The sequence below is a fragment of the Hevea brasiliensis genome, chromosome 15 (genome assembly GCF_030052815.1).
Source record: "Hevea brasiliensis isolate MT/VB/25A 57/8 chromosome 15, ASM3005281v1, whole genome shotgun sequence".
Taxonomy (NCBI): domain Eukaryota; kingdom Viridiplantae; phylum Streptophyta; class Magnoliopsida; order Malpighiales; family Euphorbiaceae; genus Hevea; species Hevea brasiliensis.
Window position 1 is genome coordinate 75,312,765 of NC_079507.1, and position 24,088 is coordinate 75,336,852.

At 35.5% G+C, this 24,088-nt stretch overlaps 1 protein-coding gene and 1 pseudogene across 1 annotated transcript; both read left to right on the forward strand.

The window, feature by feature from the left end:
- Positions 1 to 611: 611 nt before the first annotated feature.
- Positions 612 to 19,119, forward strand: LOC110673936 (exopolygalacturonase-like; annotated as a pseudogene).
- Positions 19,120 to 20,068: 949 nt separating this feature from the next.
- On the forward strand, positions 20,069 to 21,644 carry LOC110673970 (multiple organellar RNA editing factor 3, mitochondrial). Its single transcript, XM_058136793.1, has 4 exons — positions 20,069 to 20,518; positions 20,610 to 20,707; positions 21,110 to 21,175; positions 21,256 to 21,644. The coding sequence occupies exons 1-4, from the start codon at positions 20,148 to 20,150 to the stop codon at positions 21,483 to 21,485; spliced, it is 765 nt and encodes a 254-aa protein (XP_057992776.1). The 5' UTR covers positions 20,069 to 20,147; the 3' UTR covers positions 21,486 to 21,644.
- Positions 21,645 to 24,088: the final 2,444 nt, after the last annotated feature.

Sequence of the window (24,088 nt, forward strand, 5' to 3'; positions counted from 1 at the left end):
TAATTAACTGCTTAGGATTAAAGAACTACTTGAAGTCAATGCAGATCCTTGTACAGCTGCATCCGTACGCATAATAAGATTGATCTGATTTAGATTCAGTAAAATGATTTGCTGAAGCTTCCTCAAGGTACCTATGTTGAGGATAAAACATACTATTTTCAACCATAGCATCCCTCCCAAATGCAATTTCTTTGTTGATACATGTACAGCAAACCTTTATACCTGTCTAGAATGGCAGTTGGTTCACAATCTGGGTACCTTCAATATCTTCCCCTCTAATGTTCCGGCCTGTCAGAAGGGAATTTTTTTTTTTTTTTAATTTAGTCCCAATCCTTCTCCTCACCGGACTATAAAGTTCCAAATTTTTCTGAATAATTGGATGGAATTTGGCTTAATTCATTAACAATTTTACTTAAAGCAGCATTAGTTTAATGAAACTCCAACCAAAAATTAACATGCCTAAATGTTTGATAAACAATATGCATATATTGGTGAAGTTTCTTGAGTTCCTTTTGATTATAAATATCCAAGACATGAAGAAGCGCAAGGCTACTGAACTGAGGCCTTTTGGAAATCAAGTTTCAAAGTCATAGGCCTAACAGATAGTGAAAATGAAGGGAATGGTCTCATTCCGTACTAGCATATTTGCTCTTTATACAGCATTTTTTCATGTAAATAATGCAGTAGCCAGAAATCCACCACCTGACCTGGATCCAGGACTTTCAACTGATTCTCCTGCTCCAGCACCAGTAGAATTTCCTGAATCACATTTGGGACCTCCGGAGGGAGTTTTTGATGTAACTCAGTATGGAGCAATCGCTGATGGAAAGACAGAAAGTAGCAAAGTACGATTGTGTAATCCTTAAGAATTTGCTTCTTTATCAGTTTAAAATATGCAGTAACCAGTATGAGCAGAAATATTAGAAACATGAATCACAGCACTGATTGAATGTTGTTGAAGTTCAGAGTTAAAATGTTTTAACTTCAGAATTTGTGGTTGCAGGTTTCTTAACGCAAACTTAAAAAATAAAAAGAAAAAGAAATCATCAATCCCACGAAATTTTATTTCTTATCTCCTACATCATGAATGCTGATCACTTTCCTTTTTTTAATTTTTCAATAGGCATTCTTAGCCACATGGGATGCCGCCGGAAACTCCACCTTCTACATTCCTCAGGGTGAATACTTTGTGGCTTCAATCTCATTCCCTGGCCCTTGCCACAACAACCAGTCCCCGAAAGTGAAGATTGAAGGGAGTTTGATAGCTCCAAGTAGCTTGAACGCCCTTCCTGATTCAAACTGGATCGAGTTCAAAAAATTGAATGGAATCGTTCTCAATGGAGGAAATGGAGTGACAAATTTCGATGCGCAGGGAGCTGTAGAAGCCTGGAAACAGATCAGCTGCCGCAATTGAATGGGATGCAAAGAATTGATTACAGTGAGTTCTAATTTCTTGATTTAGTCCATCATCAAAGTTGGAAGTTGTAATTTTTCTTCAACTAACGAAAACCATATTCCGCTGCACTTGATTGAATTGATACGGTCATTGAAGTTCTCTGATATTTCTGATGGGACCATCAGCAACGTTGCCCTGATAAACAGTAAGGCCTTCCATGTTAGGTTCCATGGAAGCAATAACATTAAAATGAAAAATGTCACAATTACAGCTCCTTGGCATAGTCCAAACACAGATGGCATCCACATTAGTCATTCCACAAACGTCAGAATCATTTCTTCAGTAATTGGGGTGGGTGACGATGTCTCCATCGGACCTGGTAGCATCAACATCTCCATTTCTGATGTTAGACGTGGTCCAGGCCACGGAATAAGGTAATGATCCTGCTTCTGTAAACACCATAAGAATGCAATACCTTGATCTAAAACAAACTGCTTTCTTTCACGTATGTCTCAGTATAGGGAACCTTGGCAAGTACTCAAATGAGGAGGATGTGGTAGGGATTATAGTTCAGAACTGCACTATCAACGGTTCTCAAAACGGAGTTCGAGTAACAACATGGCCAGCATCTCCAGCAAGCTGTGCTTCTAACCTTACATTCCAGGATATTGTCATGATCAATGTTTCAAACCCTGTAATCATCGATAAAAAATACTGTCCTTCAAACAGCTACGACTCGTCTAAGGTAATTATGTAAGATTTTATCCGGTAATTAATATTACATATGAGTCAAAATCAATTCCTTTGATGTGACCCAATATTAATAGATATTTACTTTAATTAATACAAATCCTAATCATACAAGGATTACTTTATTTGAAGTGAATTCTAATTCTAATTGTATAATGATATTTGATGGACGTATCAGATTAAGTCTCGGATATATATATATATATATATATATATATATATATATATATATATATATATATATATATATATAAGGTCACGCACATTCTCTTTCATAAAGTCAGAAATAATAGAATCATCTCAAGAAAGTCTTTCATCGCTAAATTCTTGTGTGTGAATCAAGAAGGGTCAAGAAGGAGAAATCAATTTATTAAATTAAACTATCTCTCTCAATTATTAGTATGACTCAATTAACCTTCGCATTAGGTACGCTTTCTAGATATGTGAGAATTTATTTGTTCAAGATCCATTATTAGGGTGATGATTAAATCTTACGTTTATGATTCACATTATATTTATGATTGTTATTATCTATTAAGATTTATTTTTACATGTGGTATCAGAGCCAATTTTTGAACAATTAAATTTCTCCATTAAATTTATGGTGATGAACATAATATTCAAGATCTTACTTGTTATTAAATATGGGTAGAATTAAATTGTATATCGTAAAAGTTTTATGATTAATGTTAATGATTAAAATAATTAAAATAATATTATTAAAATTTAACCCAATTAAGTTTTGGGCATGAGGATTATTAACACAATGAAAAATCGTGTTATAAAGAGATTTAAGTTTGATATCATATTTTCTCAAAAGAAATAAAAAAAAAAATTAGGCTTTCTGCCCAATATAATTAAGATTTGCAATTAAACCTAATGAATAAACAAATATTAGGTTTATTAAGATACATAATTTATATACATATCTTATGATATTTGTTTTAGTTTGTTAGTCACCAAAGTGGCGAAATTAAAATAAAATAAAAATAATAGTTTGTTAGTCACCAAAGTAACCGAACTATGAATGATGTTTACATGCATATAAAAATTATCAATTATCCATACTAATAGATGTCTATAATGAAAAATGGATTAATTGATACCCATTAGTCATCAGAACTTAAGGATTTTACCTAAAAGTAAATCAATTATTCTATGATAGTGAGAATTATGAGGACAATAATATTTTATCAAATATATATTGGATGTCTAAAGACAACATGTATATTTGATGTAAGTTAATTATTGTCCAATCAAGTTTAAAGGTATTTAATTTAGGAAAGTATATTATAGTATCTACCCAAAAGAGAACTATAGTATACTCTAATTATTTGAATTGTTTGAATCTATTTTAATTTGAGTATGTATAAAATATTTTACAGCTATTACTCTTCATTCGCAAGCTTCTTCTGTTATTGTATTCAATGGGCTAAACTTCTCTGAATGGTGTGAGCAAGTCAAGTTCCATTTAGGTGTCTTGGAACTTGACTTAGCATTATTGGAAGACAAACCCACTGCTATTACAGATACAAGCAGTGAAGAAGAGAAGTTGTACCATAACCAATGGGAACGGTCAAATAGATTAAGCCTTATGTTTTTACGAATGACTATTGCCAATAACATCAAGATAACAATTTTACAAACTGAAAATGCAAAAAAATACCTTAATTTTGTGGAAGAATGGTTTCGTTTTGCAGACAAGTCACTCGTTGGTACTCTAATGGCACAACTCATGACCATGAAGTATAATGGGTCGAAGAGTATGCATGAGCACATTATAGAGATGAGTGACATTGCAACAAGGCTAAAGACCTTAGGGATGGCAGTGGATGATTCCTTCTTAGTGCAGTTCATTCTGAACTCACTACCTCCTGAATATGGGCCATTTCAAATCAATTACAACACTATTAAGGATAAGTGGAATGTTAATGAATTGGCCAATAAGCTAGTTCAGAAGGAAACAAGACTAAAGAATAAAGGGACTCATTCTGTCAACATTATGGGTCAAGGAGCTGGTAAAGGACTTAAATCGAAGGCCAACAAGTTTAAGAAGAAAAAGAAAGGATCTTCAAATGCTTCTCAAACTAAAAAGGGGGAACAAATAGTAGATAAGTGTCGCTATTGGAAAAAAGTAGGACACTATCAGAAAGATTGCTTGAAACGTAAAGCTTGGTTCGAAAAGAAAGGTAATCCTTATGCTTATGTATGTTTTGAATCAAACTTAATTGATGTTCCTAATAATACTTGGTGGCTTGATTTTGGTGCTACTACTCATGTATCCAACTTGATACAAGGATTTCTTACGATCCAAACCACAAACCCAACTAAAGACTTCCTATTAATGGGGAACCGAATGAAGGCCCCAATTGAAGGCATAGGGACTGACCATTTGATCTTAGACAATGGTTATCACTTAGTGTAGACACCATATTTTGGCCGATCCCCAGAATCAATAAACTCTGAAGCCGATCTCCCAACCCAGTTTTCTAATCAGCCACTCACATTTCCGATCTCTCCTCAAAAGAATCGAATAAATACCAAGTCCTCATATCATATAGAGTTCCCACCGATCTCTCAATCTAATTGCCAAGTTCCCTGATTATATTTCCGATCTCACTTGCCAAACGAGATTGAATCCTCTTACCACCAGTCTTATTGCCGATCTCTCTTTTAAAAATTTGAGAATGATAAAGGTTTCGACTCGGTTTACAGATGATCCCGATCTTAAGTGTTCGAAGCCAAATTTCTAATTTTAATTAAGTCCCGTTTCGTAACTGATCTCATGCATTTTGTGTTTTCCGATCTCCTATACTTAGATTAAAAATCATTTTCAGTTGTCATGCTAATATGTTCAAACAATCAAGTGCTTACGCAATTTAGAAACTTTCCGATCACAATCAATCATCGAACAAAAGGGGAACTTTCATTTCATTTCATTTCAAAATTTATACAAGTCATTCGGCTGGGGGATCGCCCCCAGCCGGAACTACATGTTGTTCATTTTCCCTCTCACCTTCAGCTTCCTCTTCGCTATCCTCACCTTCGTCCTCGGGAGCCAGGTGGGCCATCCAGGAGAAGTCCTCCTCAGGATAACGCTTCTTGAGCTCAGCCAGGAGATCTCTGTGAGCATTCACATAAGCACCGGCCACTCCGGTCACCATTTCTTCTTCTTTCGCTTTGAGCTCCTCGGCAAGATGAGCGAGTTGAGTAGCCTCATCAGCTCGGAGTGCCTAAACTCCCTCGAGAACACGGTCTCGCTCGGCCAGAACATGAGCTTGCTCGACCAGCTTATCCTCATAGAACTTGATTCGTCCCTCAATTTGGGATATGTAGTCCTGAGCGGACGAAAGTTGGGATCGGAGAGAAGACACCTCATGATTCATCCTCTCGACTTCCTTACCCAGGCGATGAGCCTTCTCCCGGACCATGTGCTGGTTCACCAAACAATCCACTTTTAGGCTCATAGATCTGGTCAAGATATCATCAAGGTTATCCGGAGACAGCCTATCCCGATCTTCTCGAAGACAGATAGAGGACGCCAAGAGCTTGGCGAAACCAGGGTTCTCTCGAACCGTGCGGTTTTTCTCCAACGAGTGGATCAGCACTTGGGCACCGCGGGAAAGGGTCCTTACAGAAGGCTGGGAAGGACCCCCTTCCGCACTTGGAGCAACTGGAAGAGGTGGAGGCGGCTCTTCTCGGCGAGGAGGTGATCGGACCACTTCTATAACCGGAGGCCCAGAAGGTTGAGACGAGCCTCCCTGTATCTCCCCGGGCTCATGACCAGGAGTTTGAAGCAGCTCGGAATGTTTCATCTCCCGTACCTTCTGGGAAATCTCTCTCTTCTGCTTCCGGCTCTCCTTAGAGGCTTCGCCGCTTGCCATACCTGCACAAAGAAGAGGTCAGTGAGATCGCTAAGGTCCAAAGATCTGAGATATAGAAAATACCGATGCCGAGATTAGAGAGCTGAAGCCCGCGATCTTGACCGGCGACCAGCTGCATAGTCCAATGGTGTAGCTTGGCCGTCACTGCATCCAAACAAGAGAACTTCTCTCTGGACGCCTGTTCCTTCAACTCCATCACCATTGCACCCTCTTCCCTATTTAAGGCGATGTGTTTCGTAAGTAAAGGACCCTGATGCAGCCAGCTACGGGGGAAGCCCTCAAAGCTGTTCGGAATTTTACTCCTCAAGATAAAAAAGCAGTTCTTCCAATTCTTCAAGGAGGAAGGTAGGTCTATAAAAAGCCCACAATGTGGTTTCGCCTGGAAGAACCAATACTCGTCGTCCTTGCGACGAGTTAGCCGTCTTGATTCAGCGAACACCTTAGCCGTGGGTCGGAGTCCTTTAGCTCGGCATAGGCCTCGGAAAGCTACCAAGATCCGCCACGAGTTCGGGTGAACTTGAGCGATGCACACTTGGTGATATTTCAAAACTTCTTTGAAGAATTCGTCCAAAGGGAACCGCAGACCGGCCTTTAATTGTTCTTCGTAGACCATGATCATATCGTTCTCCTCGAAGAAGTGATCGGCACGAAGATCGCCGTTACACTTAATCAATTCGTAGGAATCAGGCCGGATGTTGTACTCCTGGCTGAACGACTGAAGGTCGGTTTCTTGCAAGATTGACGGTAGCTCGTCCATGGGAAGATTTTCCCTCCCCGAAGAAGGTACATGCCTTGATGGCGCTGGTTGTCCCTGAACTGGAGCGGAGACCCTAGGAAGTTCAGGCTGCGCGCTTGGTCCGACCACCTCTACCTCATCGGACGAACACGAGAACTGAATGGAAGGGGGGCTTACTGCTCTCTGACCCTCGACACCGCTCATTTTTAAAGGAAACAGAAAGTTTAAACTAAAAGAAAGATCAAAACCCTTACCGAAGCTTGATCGGTGTCGGAGGAAACTTGAGAAAACGAGAGAATTCGGAAGTTGTTTGCGAGAGACTGAAAATGACATAAAGGAGGAACGGGCTAACCCCACCCCTATTTATACTCGTCCGAGCATTTAATGCTCACGATGTTCCAGGTAACGCACCGGATAGCGGGACTCGCCAGCTGTTCTGACACGTCTCACGAATATTCCCAAGATTCCATGAAGAGATTGGTTAATTATAGAGCGGCAGATTAAGGTGTTTTGAATTACGGATCGGATAAGTGTCATTCAAATGAAGAATCAGATCGGATAATCACATCAGAGATCGGAAAATAATCAATAGTGGTCAAAATGAAATTTTATTTCCGAAAAGGTCAGATTACATCATTTGGGCGATTTTCAGAGATCGGGATTACACAAAAGTTGAATTACATCATTTGGGCGATCTCTAGAGATCTGATTACATTAAAAGGCAAGTTACATTATTTGGCCGATCTCTGGAGACCGGCATCACTTCCTATCTAGCGAAGGCCCATGTCAAAGTCTAGTCTCATGGCTGAGTCAAAAGATGTGTCTGATTAGGAGACCGGCCGTTGGATAGATGTACAGCTTAGATGGGGTGACTATGACTCTCATGAGGATGTAGAGTCATTTCTATTGTCATCGACCAGAACCGAGCTGTAGTTGGGACGCCCAATATGGTGAGGAGCCAAATGAACATCAGCGGCCAATCACCGAGGTTGAGGGGAATGTTAGCAGTCTTCTCGCCCGAAATTGGATCGCCAATTATATTGGCACAATAATCCGAGATCGGTATGATCGATATTTTCGATCTTAATCGGGAAATTAGTCCAGTTCTCTCACTGTCATCAAATAAGGATATCATTACATCCCAATCACCGGGGTCGTAAATTTTCAGTCGGGACACGAAGAAAATGGTCGGAAAAAGATCAAAAGTGGTCACCATGGCCGGAATTATTGCCGGAGCAGTTAGAACAAGAAAAGTGAGAAGGAAAGAGGAAAAATCAAATGAGGAAGGGTTTCCTGCTGAAGGTATATATAGGGGAGGGTTTGAAGCATTTATTATTAGCGGAAAACGAAGCGAATGTCTTGGTAATCGAAGCAATAAATGCTCTGACTGAATTGACCCGGATAAAGGAGAACGCCCTGGAAGGAGAGAGATCGGGAAAGGCGTTCGAAATGAGAGAACTGGAATAAGGTCGGAAAGGATAGAAGATCGGAATACAAAGAGAATAAGACAACTTCTAATAACCGTTGTCAGAATAAGAGCCGAGGTAGTTAAAGCGCTGCAGACGAAATCCTCACCGCACGCCTCAGAATCGCCCACATTGCTGACAGATGCCAGAATATGTCACGACAGTGCTGTACATCTCAATCTCCATCGTTGATCTTATCTGTAAGGACGAGCTCAGAGCCCTCGGATCAAAGAAGAATACGACAAGACCGGCGCCTTTTATTCCCAAAATTTCTGACGCTCTGCATGTGAGAATTTGGGACCGTCAGACTAGAAGAGGAAAAGGACAAATATTCTGAAGGGGATCTCGGCCGTCCGTTCTGATCCTCTTTAATTCCTGAGCCTCAGATCATGTCCTTTGAAATCCTGACCCTCCATCTCCCTCAAAATAAATCCTGACCCTTCATGGGGAGCACCCGGTTCCTATAAATACCTGCATGAAAAACTGTTCAAGGGACGGGCAAAAAAGGAGGTAGTTACTATAGCGGTAGAACTCTAAAACTTAATTCAGTTCGTTACTCTGCTATTTTTAAGCTTTGGTAAGGAAAAAACTTTTGAAACCAGTTTTCTGAAGTGTTTTCTTGCAAAGGGATTCTTGAACACTGAAACTCTCCATTTTCGCCTGCTCATTATCTGTGACGCTTTTATTTTCAGTTCCTTATTTCCACTCTCATTGTCCAAGCTCGACTTCATTCAACTCGGTTATTTCAACCAGACAATATTTTAGCTAAGCATCCTTCATTCCAAGGCGAGCCTCCACCCACAGGCTAATCAACCCGCAGTCCTTTTACGTTTTGTGGTACAGTGTTTAGTTCAATAGATTCGGCTCCTTACAGGTGAGTGTTTATACCTCCGTGTTATTTTACGCATTCCCTTTATTTTTGTGTTTGTAGTTTTCGTCAAGTTTATATTGTGCAAAGAAGGTTATTCCCGAATTTACTTCCTTTGTCAATTGGTCCATTCTTTCTGTTAAGCTTTGATACTTCTAAATGCGAGAGTCCTCGTCCCAAGTAGAGTATAAGTAGATGGATAAAATGTAGGTAACTGTATCTTAAGCGTTTCTTTAAAATAGAAGGTCTGAATAATACGTCAGGAAAATAGTGAATCACTAGGCTGACATAGAAAGCGAATCGGTATGACGCCATATAGCGGAATAAAACCAAATTTCAAATAAATAAAACAAATCGGGTATCAAAAGGTACGGGTAAGGCGACCACATAGGAGGTCGGAAAATTCAGTCTGGTATTCCCTGTCTAGTCACAAGGTACCGATGAGGTAAAAGAAGTCTTATTCCGATCCCTGGCGTCTTTGAGTGCCAAAACCCTTAGTTTTAGGCTCTTGTGATGTGTAGCCATAATCGAATAATGAGAGGTCAGAAAAATCCTTATCCGACTCCCATTAAAGTAAAAGAGATCGGAAGAAGGTTCTTATCCGATTCTCACCTAAAATTTTAATAAAGTAAAAGAGATCGGAGAAGAGTTCTTATCCGATTCTCACCAAAATTTTTAAAAAATATTTACAAGAGATCGGAGGAGAGTTCTTATCCGACCCTCACTTAAAAACTTGAACAAAATATTTAAAAGAGATCGGAGGAGAGTTCTTATCCGATTCTCACTTAAAATTTTAACAAATATTTAAAAGAGATCGGAGGAGAGTTCTTATCTGATTCTCAACCCAAAAATTTTTAACAAATATTTAAAAGAGATCGGAGGAGAGTTCTTATCCGATTCTCACTTAAAAACTTTAACAAATATTTAAAAGAGATCGGAGGAGAGTTCTTATTCGATTCTCAACCCAAAAATTTTTAATAAATATTTATAGGAGATCGGAGGAGAGTTCTTATCCGACTCCCAAATTAAATTTTAACAAATACGTAAGATGATCCCTCTGAAATAAAATTAATACGCAATAGCAACTCACTAAGGTTGTCTCATTTACTTATGTATCTGGGTAATCCGGATTAGTGAAAAATCAAATATTCCTTTCGGTCAAAAGGATTAACATTTCCATTCAAACCCTCCTAACTATGAAAAACGTGAAGTTAAATCTGCTTACCCTCGTTGAGGGACGAGGTGGGGTGCCTAACACCTTCCCCACCCTTTTACGGACCCCGAACCTGGAATCTCTGTTTTTGAAGTGGCTTCATTTTAACTTGCTTTCACAAATGGTTTTCTTTAATTTCCCTCAAAATTAAAGTGGTGACTCCTCACTTGTCCCACTTCGATGAGTGTTCGTCCAGGCGACCGCAAAACACCTTGCGACACTTAGATCTTTTACAAACTCTCTATGTGCCTTCAGTTTCTAGGAATGTTATTTCGATTTCAAAACTTGATGAATCAAGGTTTAATGTTTAAGTTTGAACATGAATGTTTTAGTTTATTTAATAATAATACCATTATTGGTTTTGGAATTCTTATTGATGGTTTATATAGGCTGAAACTTTATGATAATTTTGTTGAATCCTTACTTGTCACTTTTAGCAATATTGGAATTAAGCGTAGTAGACTGAATGAAGATTCTGCTTTTTTGTGGCATAAGCATTTGAGTCATATATCCAAAGAAAGATTAGAGAGGTTGGTAAAGAATGAGATTCTACCGAATCTAGATTTTACTGATCTTGATGTCTGTGTGGATTGCATTAAGGGAAAGCAAACCAAACACAATAAGAAAAGAGCCACAAGAAGCAGTCAGCTTCTTGAAATTATATGCACTGATATATATGGGCCTTTTGATGCTCCATCTTTTAGTGGAGAAAAGTACTTTACTACCTTTATTGATGATTTTTCACGTTATGGACATATTTATTTGCTTAATGAACAATCTTAATCAATAAATGCATTTGAAGTGTACATAAATGAGGTTGAAAGGCAATTAGATATAAAAGTGAAAATAGTAAGGTCAGATAGAGGTGGTGAATACTATGGAAAACACACTGAAATGGGACAATGTCCTGGTCCATTTGCAAAGTTCTTAGAAAGTTGTGGCATATGGGCACAATATACTATGCCAGGTACTAATGGGGTGACGGAAAGGCGAAATCATACTTTAATGGATATGGTTAGGAGTATAATGAGTAATTCTTCTTTACTTATATCTTTGTGGATGTATGCACTTAAAATCGTTGTATACTTGTTAAATAGGATTCCTAGCAAGGCAGTCTCAAAAACACCTTATGAATTATGGACTGAAAGGAAACCTAGTTTAAGACATCTGCATGTTTGGGGTTGCTAAGCGGAAGCAAGAATTATAATCCACATGAAAAAAAATTAAATTCTTGAACGATAAGTGGATATTTTATTGGTTATCTAGAGAAATCTAAAGAATATATGTTTTATGTTCCAAACCATAGTCCAAGAATTATGGAAACTGGTAATGCAAGATTTCTTGAGAATGGTGAAGTTAATGGAAGTGTTTAGAGACAGGATGTGGATATACAAGAAAATAAAGTTGATTTTCATGTGCCTATTAAAGTTCCAATATCCACTCCTGCTCCACATGTTATTCCAGCAATTCTTGAAGGACCTAATAATGCTACACAACATAATGATGAAACACATCCTGAAGAAGCTAACCCACAAAGAGCTAATGAAGATGAACCACAAGAAATGCCATTAAGAAGATCTCAAAAAGAAAGAAGATCGGCAATTGCTAATGATTACGTGGTTTACTTGCAAAAGTCAGATTTTGACATAGGAATTAATAAAGATCAAGTTTCCTTTTCACAAGCTATAGAAAGTAATGAGTCAGATAAGCGGTTAGATGCCATGAAAGATAAGTTAAAATCTATGGAACAAAACAAAGTATGGGATCTCGTTGAATTAGCTAAAGGATCTAAACGAGTTGGGTGTAAATGGGTCTATAAGACCAAGCGTGACTCGAATGGCAAAATCGAACGATATAAAGCAAGACTTGTTGCCAAGGGTTATACTCAGAAGGATGGTGTTGACTATAAAGAGACATTTTCACCAGTCTCAAAGAAAGACTCATTAAGAATTATCATAGCATTGGTAGCTCATTATAACTTAGAGTTACACCAAATGGATGTGAAAATAGCCTTTCTAAATGGAGAACTTGAAGAGGAAGTTTATATGGACCAACCTGAAGGTTTCTCAGTTGAAGGAAAATGCCATATGGGGTGTAAACTTAAGAAATCAATATATGGACTTAAGCAAGCTTCCCGCCAATGGTATATTAAGTTCAATGACACTATAAAGTCTTTTGATTTTAAGGAAAACGTCGTTGATGGATGTATATATCAAAAGATCAGTGGGAGTAAATTTATTTTCTTAATTCTGTATATTAATAATATCTTGCTTGCTGCAAATGATTTGGACATATTACGTGAGACTAAAGATTTCTATCAATGAATTTTGAAATGAAAGATATGGGAGAGGCATCCTTTGTGATTGAAATAGAAATATTCCATAATAAATCACAAGGATTGTTGGGATTGTCTCAGAAAGCCTATATTGATAGAATTCTAGAGAGATTTAATATGCATAAATATTCAGCAGGAATTATTCTCATACAAAAAGGAGACAAATTCAGTCTCAATCAATGTCCAAAGAATGATGTGAAACGTAAAGAAATGGAATCAATTCCCTATACTTCAATTGTGGACAGTTTGATGTATGCTCAAACCTGCACAAGACCCGAAATTAGCTTTGCCGTTGGAATGCTTGGTAGATATCAAAGCAATCCTGGAATCTATCACTGGAAAGCTGTCACACCTTACCCCTCTGTAAGGCATAACATGATCCCATAGTATACTTAATAAATTACCGAACTTCGACTACCGATAACCCATTAAATATGCTACAAGGGATTTTGAAACAATTCTATTCCTTTTTGAAGGTGGCCAGTATTTTTGATAGGAATTTAAAACTTTTAACTGAAGTTTAAAAACTAAGTAAAGTGTTTGACAATTTCTATTTTTCGTAAATTTTGTAAAAATTTCGACAGAGTACCATCTGTATTTTGTGAAAAGAGTTCTTCAAAAACCTGTAAAAAAGTACTTCTAATATATTTGTTTCAATCCCCAACTCCAATAATAGCTCAACTCAAATCAATTTTCACAACACAAGTCAAACTCAAATTCAGCAATTCTAAAAATAAAGTGCAAAATAACTGAGTATTTCAAAAGCTGAAATAAGAGAATTGTAATACAACATTTTGACAGACCAAAATAATTTACAACTGTTTAAGACTAAATATAATATATACATACAGTTCACATACATTACAATAATATTTACAAGGAAGTGGTATACTCAATATACCCGACAAAATCCTAAAGCGAAATCACAAGCAGCCTACTCTGCTACTTTATATATCTGACTACCTGCGACAACAATGAAAAAGTTATCGCTGAGTAAAATTTACTCAGTGGTGCACAATAAAAATTTTAAATGTGATATATAAAATATTTATTGACAATTCATAATTCAAATGATTTACAATTTCATGTCACAATTTTCAAAGCTCATATAACACAAATTTGATCAAACAATTTAATAAACACAATATTGTCAATCAATAACACAACTTAGGTTATGACATAAAATTTTTCAAATATGCCGTGTTGTACACCACGACAAGGTATACTCACCCCACTAATCGAAATCAATGAGGGAGGTGGCTAGCTAGATAATGAGTACTCATCCATACTCACCTCAGACTGACAAGTCAGAGAGGGAGGAATATAGTCATACTCACCCCATAAATGGAGGAGGAACATAGTAATGTTGCCATGCCAAGTATGAATCAAAAACAATTTCAAATCATCATATTTAAATATTTCATACAAACCACAAATTACTTTTTATCTCAAAATTTCTATTTATAACATAGGCAACACACAAATTTTCAAATAAAATTTCCAAGGCTAAAACAATAAAAAATTATTCATAACTCTTATTTAATTAGCTTTTTAGTAAAAATAATGAATTTAAAATGTTGTGCACAAACACAATTTAAAACTATAATGTTCAAATGTAATTCAGGCAACAATCAAACAAACCTCATTTTAAATCTCCATTTATAAAATAGGCAATAAACTTTTCTCAAATAAATTTTCTAAAGCTATAAATTCACAACTCATTTCTCTAAATAAATTTTCTAGTAAAAGCAGTGAATATAAAAAGAATTGTGCACAGACCTGATTTGAGTCGCCTCTAGGCCTTGACTCAATGTTCCTTATGCTTCTCAATATCCTTTCAACTGAAACATATAATTTACAGTGTTTCAGTATCACATCTCATAATAATTTCAATATGTTGCCAATATAGTACATTTTACAATTCTCACAAGTTGGCATTTATTGCCAATTTTATTTCTAAGGCTTTATTGTATAGTAATGGTAAATTTTAGGTCAAATTCAATATTGGCAGATTTGGTACCCTAACTTGGGCAAGCATTTCGACTTGGTTCTGGTCATTTTTGGGCTTCGGAGTCTTCATAAGAGTTGTAACTCTATGTCTAAACTTTCCAACGGTATAAATTTCAGGTCATTTGGACCTGTTTTGAGTGAGTTATGGCCAGTTGAATAGCTACTATTCATATGGTCAAATTCTGGGTTTGTAAAGTTGCAATTCCTGATTAGGTCACATTTAAGGTCATTTTTAAACTTAGGTTCCTTCATAAGATATGTTCATCTATGTCTTAGGGACTCCCAAGTACAATTTCATAATTTTTTAAGCTTGGTATAGTGAGTTATGGTCAATGTATTGACCTAGACTCTTAATCCTATAAAGGTAATAGTCAAACTTCAGGACAGTATGTTTGACCCTCTTTTTAGGGTCTTTACACTTAGAATTTTGTAAAGGTGTCTGAATCAATATTGTAGCTCTAAATATCATGTTTCTAGATCATATTGGTACATCTCAAATGGAATTTCTTAGTGAGAGTTATAGCCAAATGAACACATGGGTATCAATGGCATTCTGGGTTCAACTTAACATTTTTCAGATTTCAATTTCTAATTTTAGCTAATATTTTCCCTAGGATGCAATGGGTTCTAGAGCTTGGTGAAAACATAAAAATTGTTGTGCTATGTCTTATAAAACTTTTGGCACTAGTTTCACTCAATTTGCAGCTTTGGAGACCAAGTTATGGCATTTTTGCCAAAACTAGTCAAATATACTAATGGAACAGTATTTTGGTCAATTTCTGGGTTGACAGGTTTGGTGACCCAATTTATGCTAACAATTTGACTTAGTTTAAGGTAAAACTGGGTCAAGTGATCTTCATGAAAAGTGTTGTCCTATGTCTAAGCTTTTCAATGGTTCTAAATTCAGGTCATTCTGACCTTCCTAGGGCAAGTTATGGTCATATGAACACATACTATTCATATAGCCAATTCTGAGCCTAATCCAGCAAGCTACCCGTATTCAAGCCAAAATTTGACTAACCTATGAACAAAATTTGGATAGGGTTTCTTCTTGAAAAATGAAGGTTTGGATGTCCTAAAACACCTCCAATTGGCCTCATACCATTTGGGGTCACCATTTTCCAGTTATGGCTTAAAATGTATATTGCCCTTAAATAACCTAAACCTGTATTGAAGATTGGCACTTCTAATGTTTACCATTCACATTTCAATTTAGTCAAATGACCAACAACAACTCAATTTGGTAAGCTGTCCAACAACAATTTAGTTTAATGAAATCAACTGTCCAACAATTGTAACACCCTAGGCAAATCCCACATCGGCAAAACACGGGAATTTATAAGTTGGTGGTTCGTAACCTTAGTGACGCGTTTTAAAATCGTGAGGGCTTTGGCTCAGAGCGGACAATATTACTAGTGGGCCAGGCCATTACATTTGTGGTATCAGAGCCGCTCCGCGTGCAACCTTGAGCGATGGTGGGGCAAACCTCAGCGAGGACGCTGAGTCCCATAAGGGGGGTGGATTGTAACACCCTAGGCAAATCCCACATCGGCAAAACACGGGAGTTTATAAGTTGGTGGTTCGTAACCTTAGTGACGCGTTTTAAAACCGTGAGGGCTTCAGCTCAGAGCGGACAATATCACTAGTGGGCCGGGCCATTACAATAATACTCAAATCACTTTAACATCCAACAACAATTCAATTCCATTCAATTTCTTTAACAAATATACTCATCTCAACACTAAGATTAACATTAATGAAGAAAGGAAGAGGAAATGAACACTTACCTATTTTGAAGCTTGTTAAAAACTTATCAAATCCCTTCCTTCTTGCTGCCAAAAGCTTCCTCAAGTTGAGTAGGCAAGCTTTAATGAAGGAACTTAGTGTGAAAGATGGCTTGAAGATGGTTGCATGGAGCTTGCTCAAGCTTCAGCCATGGAGTTCCCATGGAGTTCAATTCGGCTTGGATGAGAGGAGGTTGAAATTGATGACATTTTCTGTCCACTAAAGCTTATATAAGTCCACTTAAGCATGGTTAGTGGAGCACTAACCTTGCTTAATGATTTAATTAATTCCCAAGTTTTATAATTTGCAATTTTTCTACTATACTTTTATTATTTACATTATGTACCATATTTTTATTTTTCATTACATTTTCAAAGTTTAATATCACTTATTTTTAATGGACATTAAGGTCAAAAGACAACTCTAGGTGTCTAATAATCAAAATGCCCCTTTTCGGGTTGTATTTCGAATTTTTCGATAACATCGATTAATTCCTTGTATCGCCAATTTTCTTTAATTTTTATATTTTCGTTTACACTGACTTACTAATTTTTCATTGACATTTCCAATGTCAATTACACCTCAGTAGGCCTTTAATTAGATCCCGAAGATATTTCCCAGGATTTCCTGCAGTCTAGGGCTAGTCAAAGATCCTCGTTGCAACTTCCCGGTGCGGTCACCCATCGCTACGGTTTCTGGCTCGTTTAACCTAATTATATTTCATTGCTCTTATTTTTTCTTTATTTTTTTTACCATTTATTTCATCATTTTATGTCTCCTCACTAACATTTAAGTGTAATTCTAGGCATTCTAGCTGTCCGGACAGACACCGGTCACCGAAATAGTAGAACGCACTGCCAAATATAGGGGTGTTATAAAAGCTGTAAAGAAAGTTTTACGATACCTGCAAGGAACTAAGGATCACATGCTCACTTATAGGAGTTCTAATCATTTAGAAGTGGTTGGATACTCAGATTCAGATTTTACTGGATGTGTTGACAGTAGAAAGTCTACTTTTGGTTGCTTGTTCCTATTAGTTGAAGGGGCAGTATCATGAAAAAGTGTCAAACAATCTATTATTGCTTCATCCACTATGGAAGTAGAATTTGTGGCATGTTTTGAAACCATAATTCATGCATTATGGATGCGGAACTTTATCTCAGGACTTGGGGTAGTTGACATCATTAGCAAGCCGTTGAGAATTTATTGTGATAATTCCGCAGCAGTATTTTTCTCCAAGAATGACAAATATTCGAAGGGTGCCAAACATATGGAATTAAAGTATTTTGCCGTTAAAGAGGAAGTTCAAAAACGAAGAGTGTCTATTGAACACATTAATACTGATCTCATGATTGCAGATCCATTGACTAAAGGCTTACAACCTAAGACATTTAAAGAACATGTGCTTAGAATGGGTTTTGGTTGTATTAATTAATGATGTATTGGCTTTGATACTCTGAACTCATTGATGTGTTTCTGATATACATTAAAGTATTTCATGTTTCTCATGATTGTGTGCACATAATATTTTGAGTGAATGATAATAGGAAAAGTCTTTTGAGACATTATTGTGCACTATGATGTAATAAACATATATCCATTATGTACCTACTATGATAAGTTGCTAGTATTGTGGTATATGGAATGAAGTATGTGATTAAACAATGTACAACCACCATAACCCATACTTAGTAATTTATTATAAGAAGGTAATTATGAAGTACATTATGGAAATGATTTGTTTATTTTATGCGCGCCTAATGTTTATGTTATTAAAGTTTATATCTCTTAATTATTGTGCCAAGTGGGAGAATATAAGATTTTGTCCTGTAATTAATATAATATATGGGTCAAAATCAATTCCTTTAATGTGTCTCAATATTAATTGATATTTACTTTAATTAATATAAATCATAATTACACAAGGATTACTTTATTTGAAGTAAATCATAATTCTAATTATATAAGGATGCTTGATGGACGTATCATATTAAGTTTCAGATATATATATATATATATATATATATATATATATATGAGTTGGTCCTCTCTCTACCCATAAGATCACGCACATTCTCTTTCATAAAGTCAGAGATGATATGACCATATCAAGAAAGTTTTCCATCGCTAAATTCTTGTGTGTGAATCAAAAAGGGTTAAGAGGGAGAAATCAATTTATTAAATTAAATAGTCTCTCTCAATTATTAGCATGACTCAATTAACCTCCGCATTAGGTATGCTTTATAGATCTGTGAAAATTTATTTGTTCAAAATCCATTATTGAGGTGATAATTGAATTTTATTTTTATGATTCATATTATATTTATAATTATTATTATCTATTAAGATTTATTTTTACAAATTAATCATCCATGTACAGGAAAAACACATTCATTACTCTTCACAGGGAGATTTTAATTAAAGGGAGATTAATTTTTTGTCTATGTGCATGTAGCCCTCTCTTTTGTAAAGCCGAGTAAAATGTACGTGAGGAACGTTAGTGGCTCTTACAACACAGATTCAGCAGGGACATTGCTTTGCAGTTCGAGCGTTCCTTGTGAGACTATAGAGCTCACTGACATAAATTTGAACTACATAATAGCAGACAGTCCTAGGAAAGGTTTGAATGTGAAGGGTGTTGTTAGTGGTTTACAAATTAATAGTTCTAGCTTCTAATTTGGATGACAAACCTAAGTGCAGAGCAAGCATGGATTCGCCATTTTTCCTCTGTTGTATAATTAGTTGCAGCAATAGAGAGTCAAAATTGTTCTCGTACTCAGTAAGATTTATTTATTTTTTCTTTCTTTATTTACTTGGTAAGTTTTATTTTTTTATATTTATATAATTTTATAAGTTTAAATATTTTTTATTATTATCAAATTGTTATTGCAATGTATGAATTTAGTTACCCGAAATAATTCTGAAACAATCAAGGGTTAGTGAAGGTAAATTGCATCAATCATCTCTTAATTTATATAGTTATTTCATTTCAATTAATTAACTCTAATTTATTAAAATAATATTTTAACTTCATTTTTATTTCATAAAATGTATCTGACAGTAGATTCTATATTAAAAAAATAAAATTATCCTTTTACCTCATTTTTTTTCTTTATTATCTTTATAATTAAATTAATTAATAATTATTATCAATAAAATTATTTTATTTTAACTATATTTATTAATAAAATTATTAATTTTATATATTATTTATTAATAATTAAAATTTAATTCATAATAACTTAAAATAATAATAATAAAAAATTTAAAATTTATAATAATACTTCATTAACATATAATATTTTATTAATATTTTAATTTTTATATAAAAATAATAAATAATAATTTACAAATTTGTTTATTAAATATTAATTTAGTGTTAATTGAAAAAAGAAATGAATCTAAAAATTTATTATTGGAGGTTAAATTTCTAAAACCAAATTAAAATTAAAAAATTTTATTTTAATAAATTAAAATTAAAAGCCTGAAATAAAATAATTATTTAAATTGTGAAATTTACTTTTATTTGATGATAAAAAAAAAAAGTCATAGGTAAGCTGTTAAAATTCCGTCGAGAAAAGCGTCGTCGTTTAGTTCACCTCCATCCACCAAGCTAAAATGAGGTATTGATAATCGCAAAAAGCAAGGCAACTTCAACGGCTCAGCTCGAGAAGAAACAAGGCGGAGATTGGAGAGTGAGAGCAATGGCGTATCTGGCCAGCCGGCGCAACTTAGCATCGCTCCTTACCCGAACCGTAGCTTCTTGTTATTCGTCGTCTTCACTATCTTCTCGTTCTCGTTTTCTTTTTTCTCTCCTAGAGAAAAACACACTGTTTCAACTCCTCCCGGATTCTGGCAAAATCCCGGCCCGATTCAAAACTTCAGGGTCGGGTTACTCGCCCCTGAACGACCCGTCTCCAAACTGGAGCAACCGGCCTCCAAAAGAAACTATCCTTCTGGATGGCTGCGACTATGAGCACTGGCTTATCGTTATGGAGTTCCCAACTGACCCGAAACCCACCGAAGAGGAAATGATCAATGCCTATGTCAAAACCCTTGCTGCTGTTGTGGGCAGGTAATGAATTTAACTCCTTTTTCGATTTGGATTTTCTTTTTAATTTTCGTTACTTGGGTTTTCGATTTGTGATTTTTTGCGTGGGGCGTAGCGAGGAGGAGGCCAAGAAGAAGATTTATTCGGTTAGCACGGTAACGTATACTGGGTTTGGTGCTTTGATCTCTGAGGAGCTTTCCCACAAAGTTAAAGGTACTTCATTTAGGGTTTAGGATTTTTGCGTTTTCAGCAATAAGGTTTAACCTTTAAAAGCCATTTTGGATCTTTTATTTATTTATTTTGATGGAATTAAGTTTAGTTTCTTCTCTTTCAAAAAAATAAATTCTTCTTATGACTGCGCAAATTTTTGAGGTTTACAGGGTTTAGCTCCCCCTCCCCTCCTAATTTGATTCATAATATGTGTGAATGATTGAATCACATTGATGATGATTGTCTCAGTTTGAGGTTTAAGGGATTATTCTGTTTAATGCAAAATTTGGATCCTTAATGAATTCAGCCTGGCCTATTGTTATGACTTGTACTTATGCAGTTTTGCAGTTTTTGGTGTGATTTTTATATTAGGCTGATTTATGCTTATTTTTTCTGGACAAATAGGGCTGCCTGGTGTTCTTTGGGTTCTGCCAGATTCATATCTTGATGTTCCTAACAAGGATTATGGAGGTAGGCATTTCAATGATGTAGATATTCCTTGGAAATTAACAGTTCTCATTTTCCATTCATCTACGTTTGGTTTTCACCAGGGGACTTGTTCGTGGATGGGAAGGTCATCCACAGGCCTATATATTGGTATAACCAGAGACAGCAAAGTAGGAACAGGCCCCGCCCAAGGTACGATAGGCGCCGTGAAACAATGCAGGTTGAGAGGAGAGAGCCAAGACAAAGACCACCTTCAATGCAGGCTCAGGAGTCAGCTCAGGGTGGAGGGACAGATTTATCCATGAACCAAGGGCAGTTTAACCAGGGTACTTGAGAATTCACTATATAGTTATTTAGCACAAGAATTTATTTTGTACTTGCAAAAATTTAGATGTTAGAATGTCAAATTAAGAATTGTCATTTTCCTTTTCTGTTGGATACAGACTTGTTTCTTGCACATTGAGTTTCGTAGTAAACTTGTGTGTGTTGTCTGGCATCTTTTACAGATAAATGAAATGCGACTCTTCTGGACTGTTTTCAAAAAATTCTGCATATTGTTTAATAATTCTTCCCATGAGTTGTATTATGCATTGACATTGCTAACTCTTTGATCATCCAATTATGTTCCAAAGCAAAATTAGTCCTTCCCCCCTCCCCCCCCTCTCCTCTTCGTTTTTCTCTAAATTTGTTCTTTCTTGGATTGTGTAGCATATGATTGTTGTTGTATGGCTGTAAAAATAAGAGTCTGTAGCATACAAGTTGCTGCTGGTTTATTCTCCAACCTATTTGTAGCTGTCATCCATTGTCATTTTGGTAAACTGCTGCACTGTTTACTTCTTGGGTGCTGCACCTGCATACCAGGTATGAAGTGGCAATGGTACTATTCCTGTTTAGTATTGATCCAAGATTGGATTACATATTCTTCTCATTCAATTTGATCTTTATGTGCTTAGATCCAAAGGCATGTCACTGTACAGCTGGACAATTTAATCAATTAGCAAATAGTCATTCTTATTTGATCAGTTGGGTCAAATGAAAGCATTGGAAGTTATTTTGGTTTTCTTCAGAGAAATTATGCCTTCGTTATAGTCGAGTACTCACAAGAAATGGATTTGTGGTGTTGGGATTCACAAATTCGTATAGGAGAAACTGTGTTATTCCAGTACGCTCCCATACTTTGAGTTCCAAAGTGTAGCCTGAAAATTGAGTTAGTGGGTTAAAAAAAAAAAAAAATTATTTTGCTTAATTTAGGGAAAAAGAAAAATATAGTGGACGATCATAAATTTTTTATTGAAATAAAATATATAATAATGCATGTAAATTTTCAATATTGAAAAAAAATAGTTTTATAAAATAATAAATTCTTACTATAATATTACATTTAGGACTAGTTTTAATTTTCTAATGGCATTCCTTGATTGTCTCATTTGTTAATGTACGCAATTAAAAAATATTAAACATTCTCATTCGATATCGAAATCGAGACTTCATAATTGCATTATAGAAAATATATTTTCAAACAATTGTAGTTGTAATAGATATTAATGTCAATTTCATAAACAAACAAATTAATGGATACATTAAATTTTTAATTCTGAAAACAATACACTAAAAATCATTAATCTTAATGCTAATTAACAAGAAGCCTAACTTAATTAAATATAATAATATTTTAAAAGTTTTAATGGGTAAAAAATTATTTTAATAAGGTTATATGTGTAATTTAATATAATGTATATATGAAAATTAAAAAAATAATTGTCCTCACTCAATATAATCTAGATTAGCCCTTGCTTGGTTCATCATCAATGAGACTAGCCTTGATTTATTTTGTGGAAAATGTTTTCTTGAAAAACATTTTTTAATATTTGAAACACTTAGAAAATGAATCTATAAAAAGTATTTTCCTTAAAAAAATTAAGTTATTTTTAAAGAAAATAATTTATTTTTTTAAAAAAATATAATATATTAATAAAATTACAAAAAACTTAATATAGAAAATCTACACTATCACCTAAGATCTAACATGTTAAATGAAAAAATCTGGTAAATGGCCATCATTAAAGAGAATAGAATGAAGAAAATGAGAGATAGCATCCCAACTCATGAAGCTAGCATATGAAAAGGAAGCTCTAGCAATGCTATGAGCTACCCTATTAGCTTGTCTCTTCACCCAGAAAATGGAAAAACCTCTCCCTTGATCTAACAGTTGTTTACAATCTTGAACCACATAACCATACTCAGACCAATCATCATACAAAAAAATCATACCAAAGAACAACTCTTGTGTGTTAGTCTCGACCTTCATGTTACAATTAGCATGCACAAGAAGCCATTTCAGCGTAGAACGAAGGTCTAACGCTTCTGTCATGCCTGCATCTCAAAGCCCATGAATAAAACCTGAACAAGCAACTACAAATTTCCCTTCATCATTACGTATCACTGCCCAAAACCTGTACACCTAGCGTCAGAAGAAATTGCAGCATTAATGTTGCATTTTAATTTGCCATATTTTTGGCTTGCACCAAACATCCTGAGCAGCTTCCTACAAGTCCTAACAGCATTAGATGGCAATAAATGTCGAGTTGTAGTTCATTCATGGAGGATACGAAGAGTGGCATTGAGAACATCCTGCGAGGACTGAAACTGCTCATGCCAGAGAAGATGATTCCTAGAGATCCAAGGAGACCACATCACCCCACATAACTCACCAGAAACCTGAACTTCATTATTGTTAAGAAAATTGAAGAAACCCTTTACGAAATTATTTCAAAAAAGGTGTAAATTAATACTCATAATCTCTCAACATAAAATCGCCTTAGTTTAACATTTAAAAAAAGTCATTTTTTAATTAATAATTTTATTAAAATATGAAAACATCTATATATATTTTTTAAGTTTAACATTGTAATTAAATAATAAAAAATATTTTTTTAT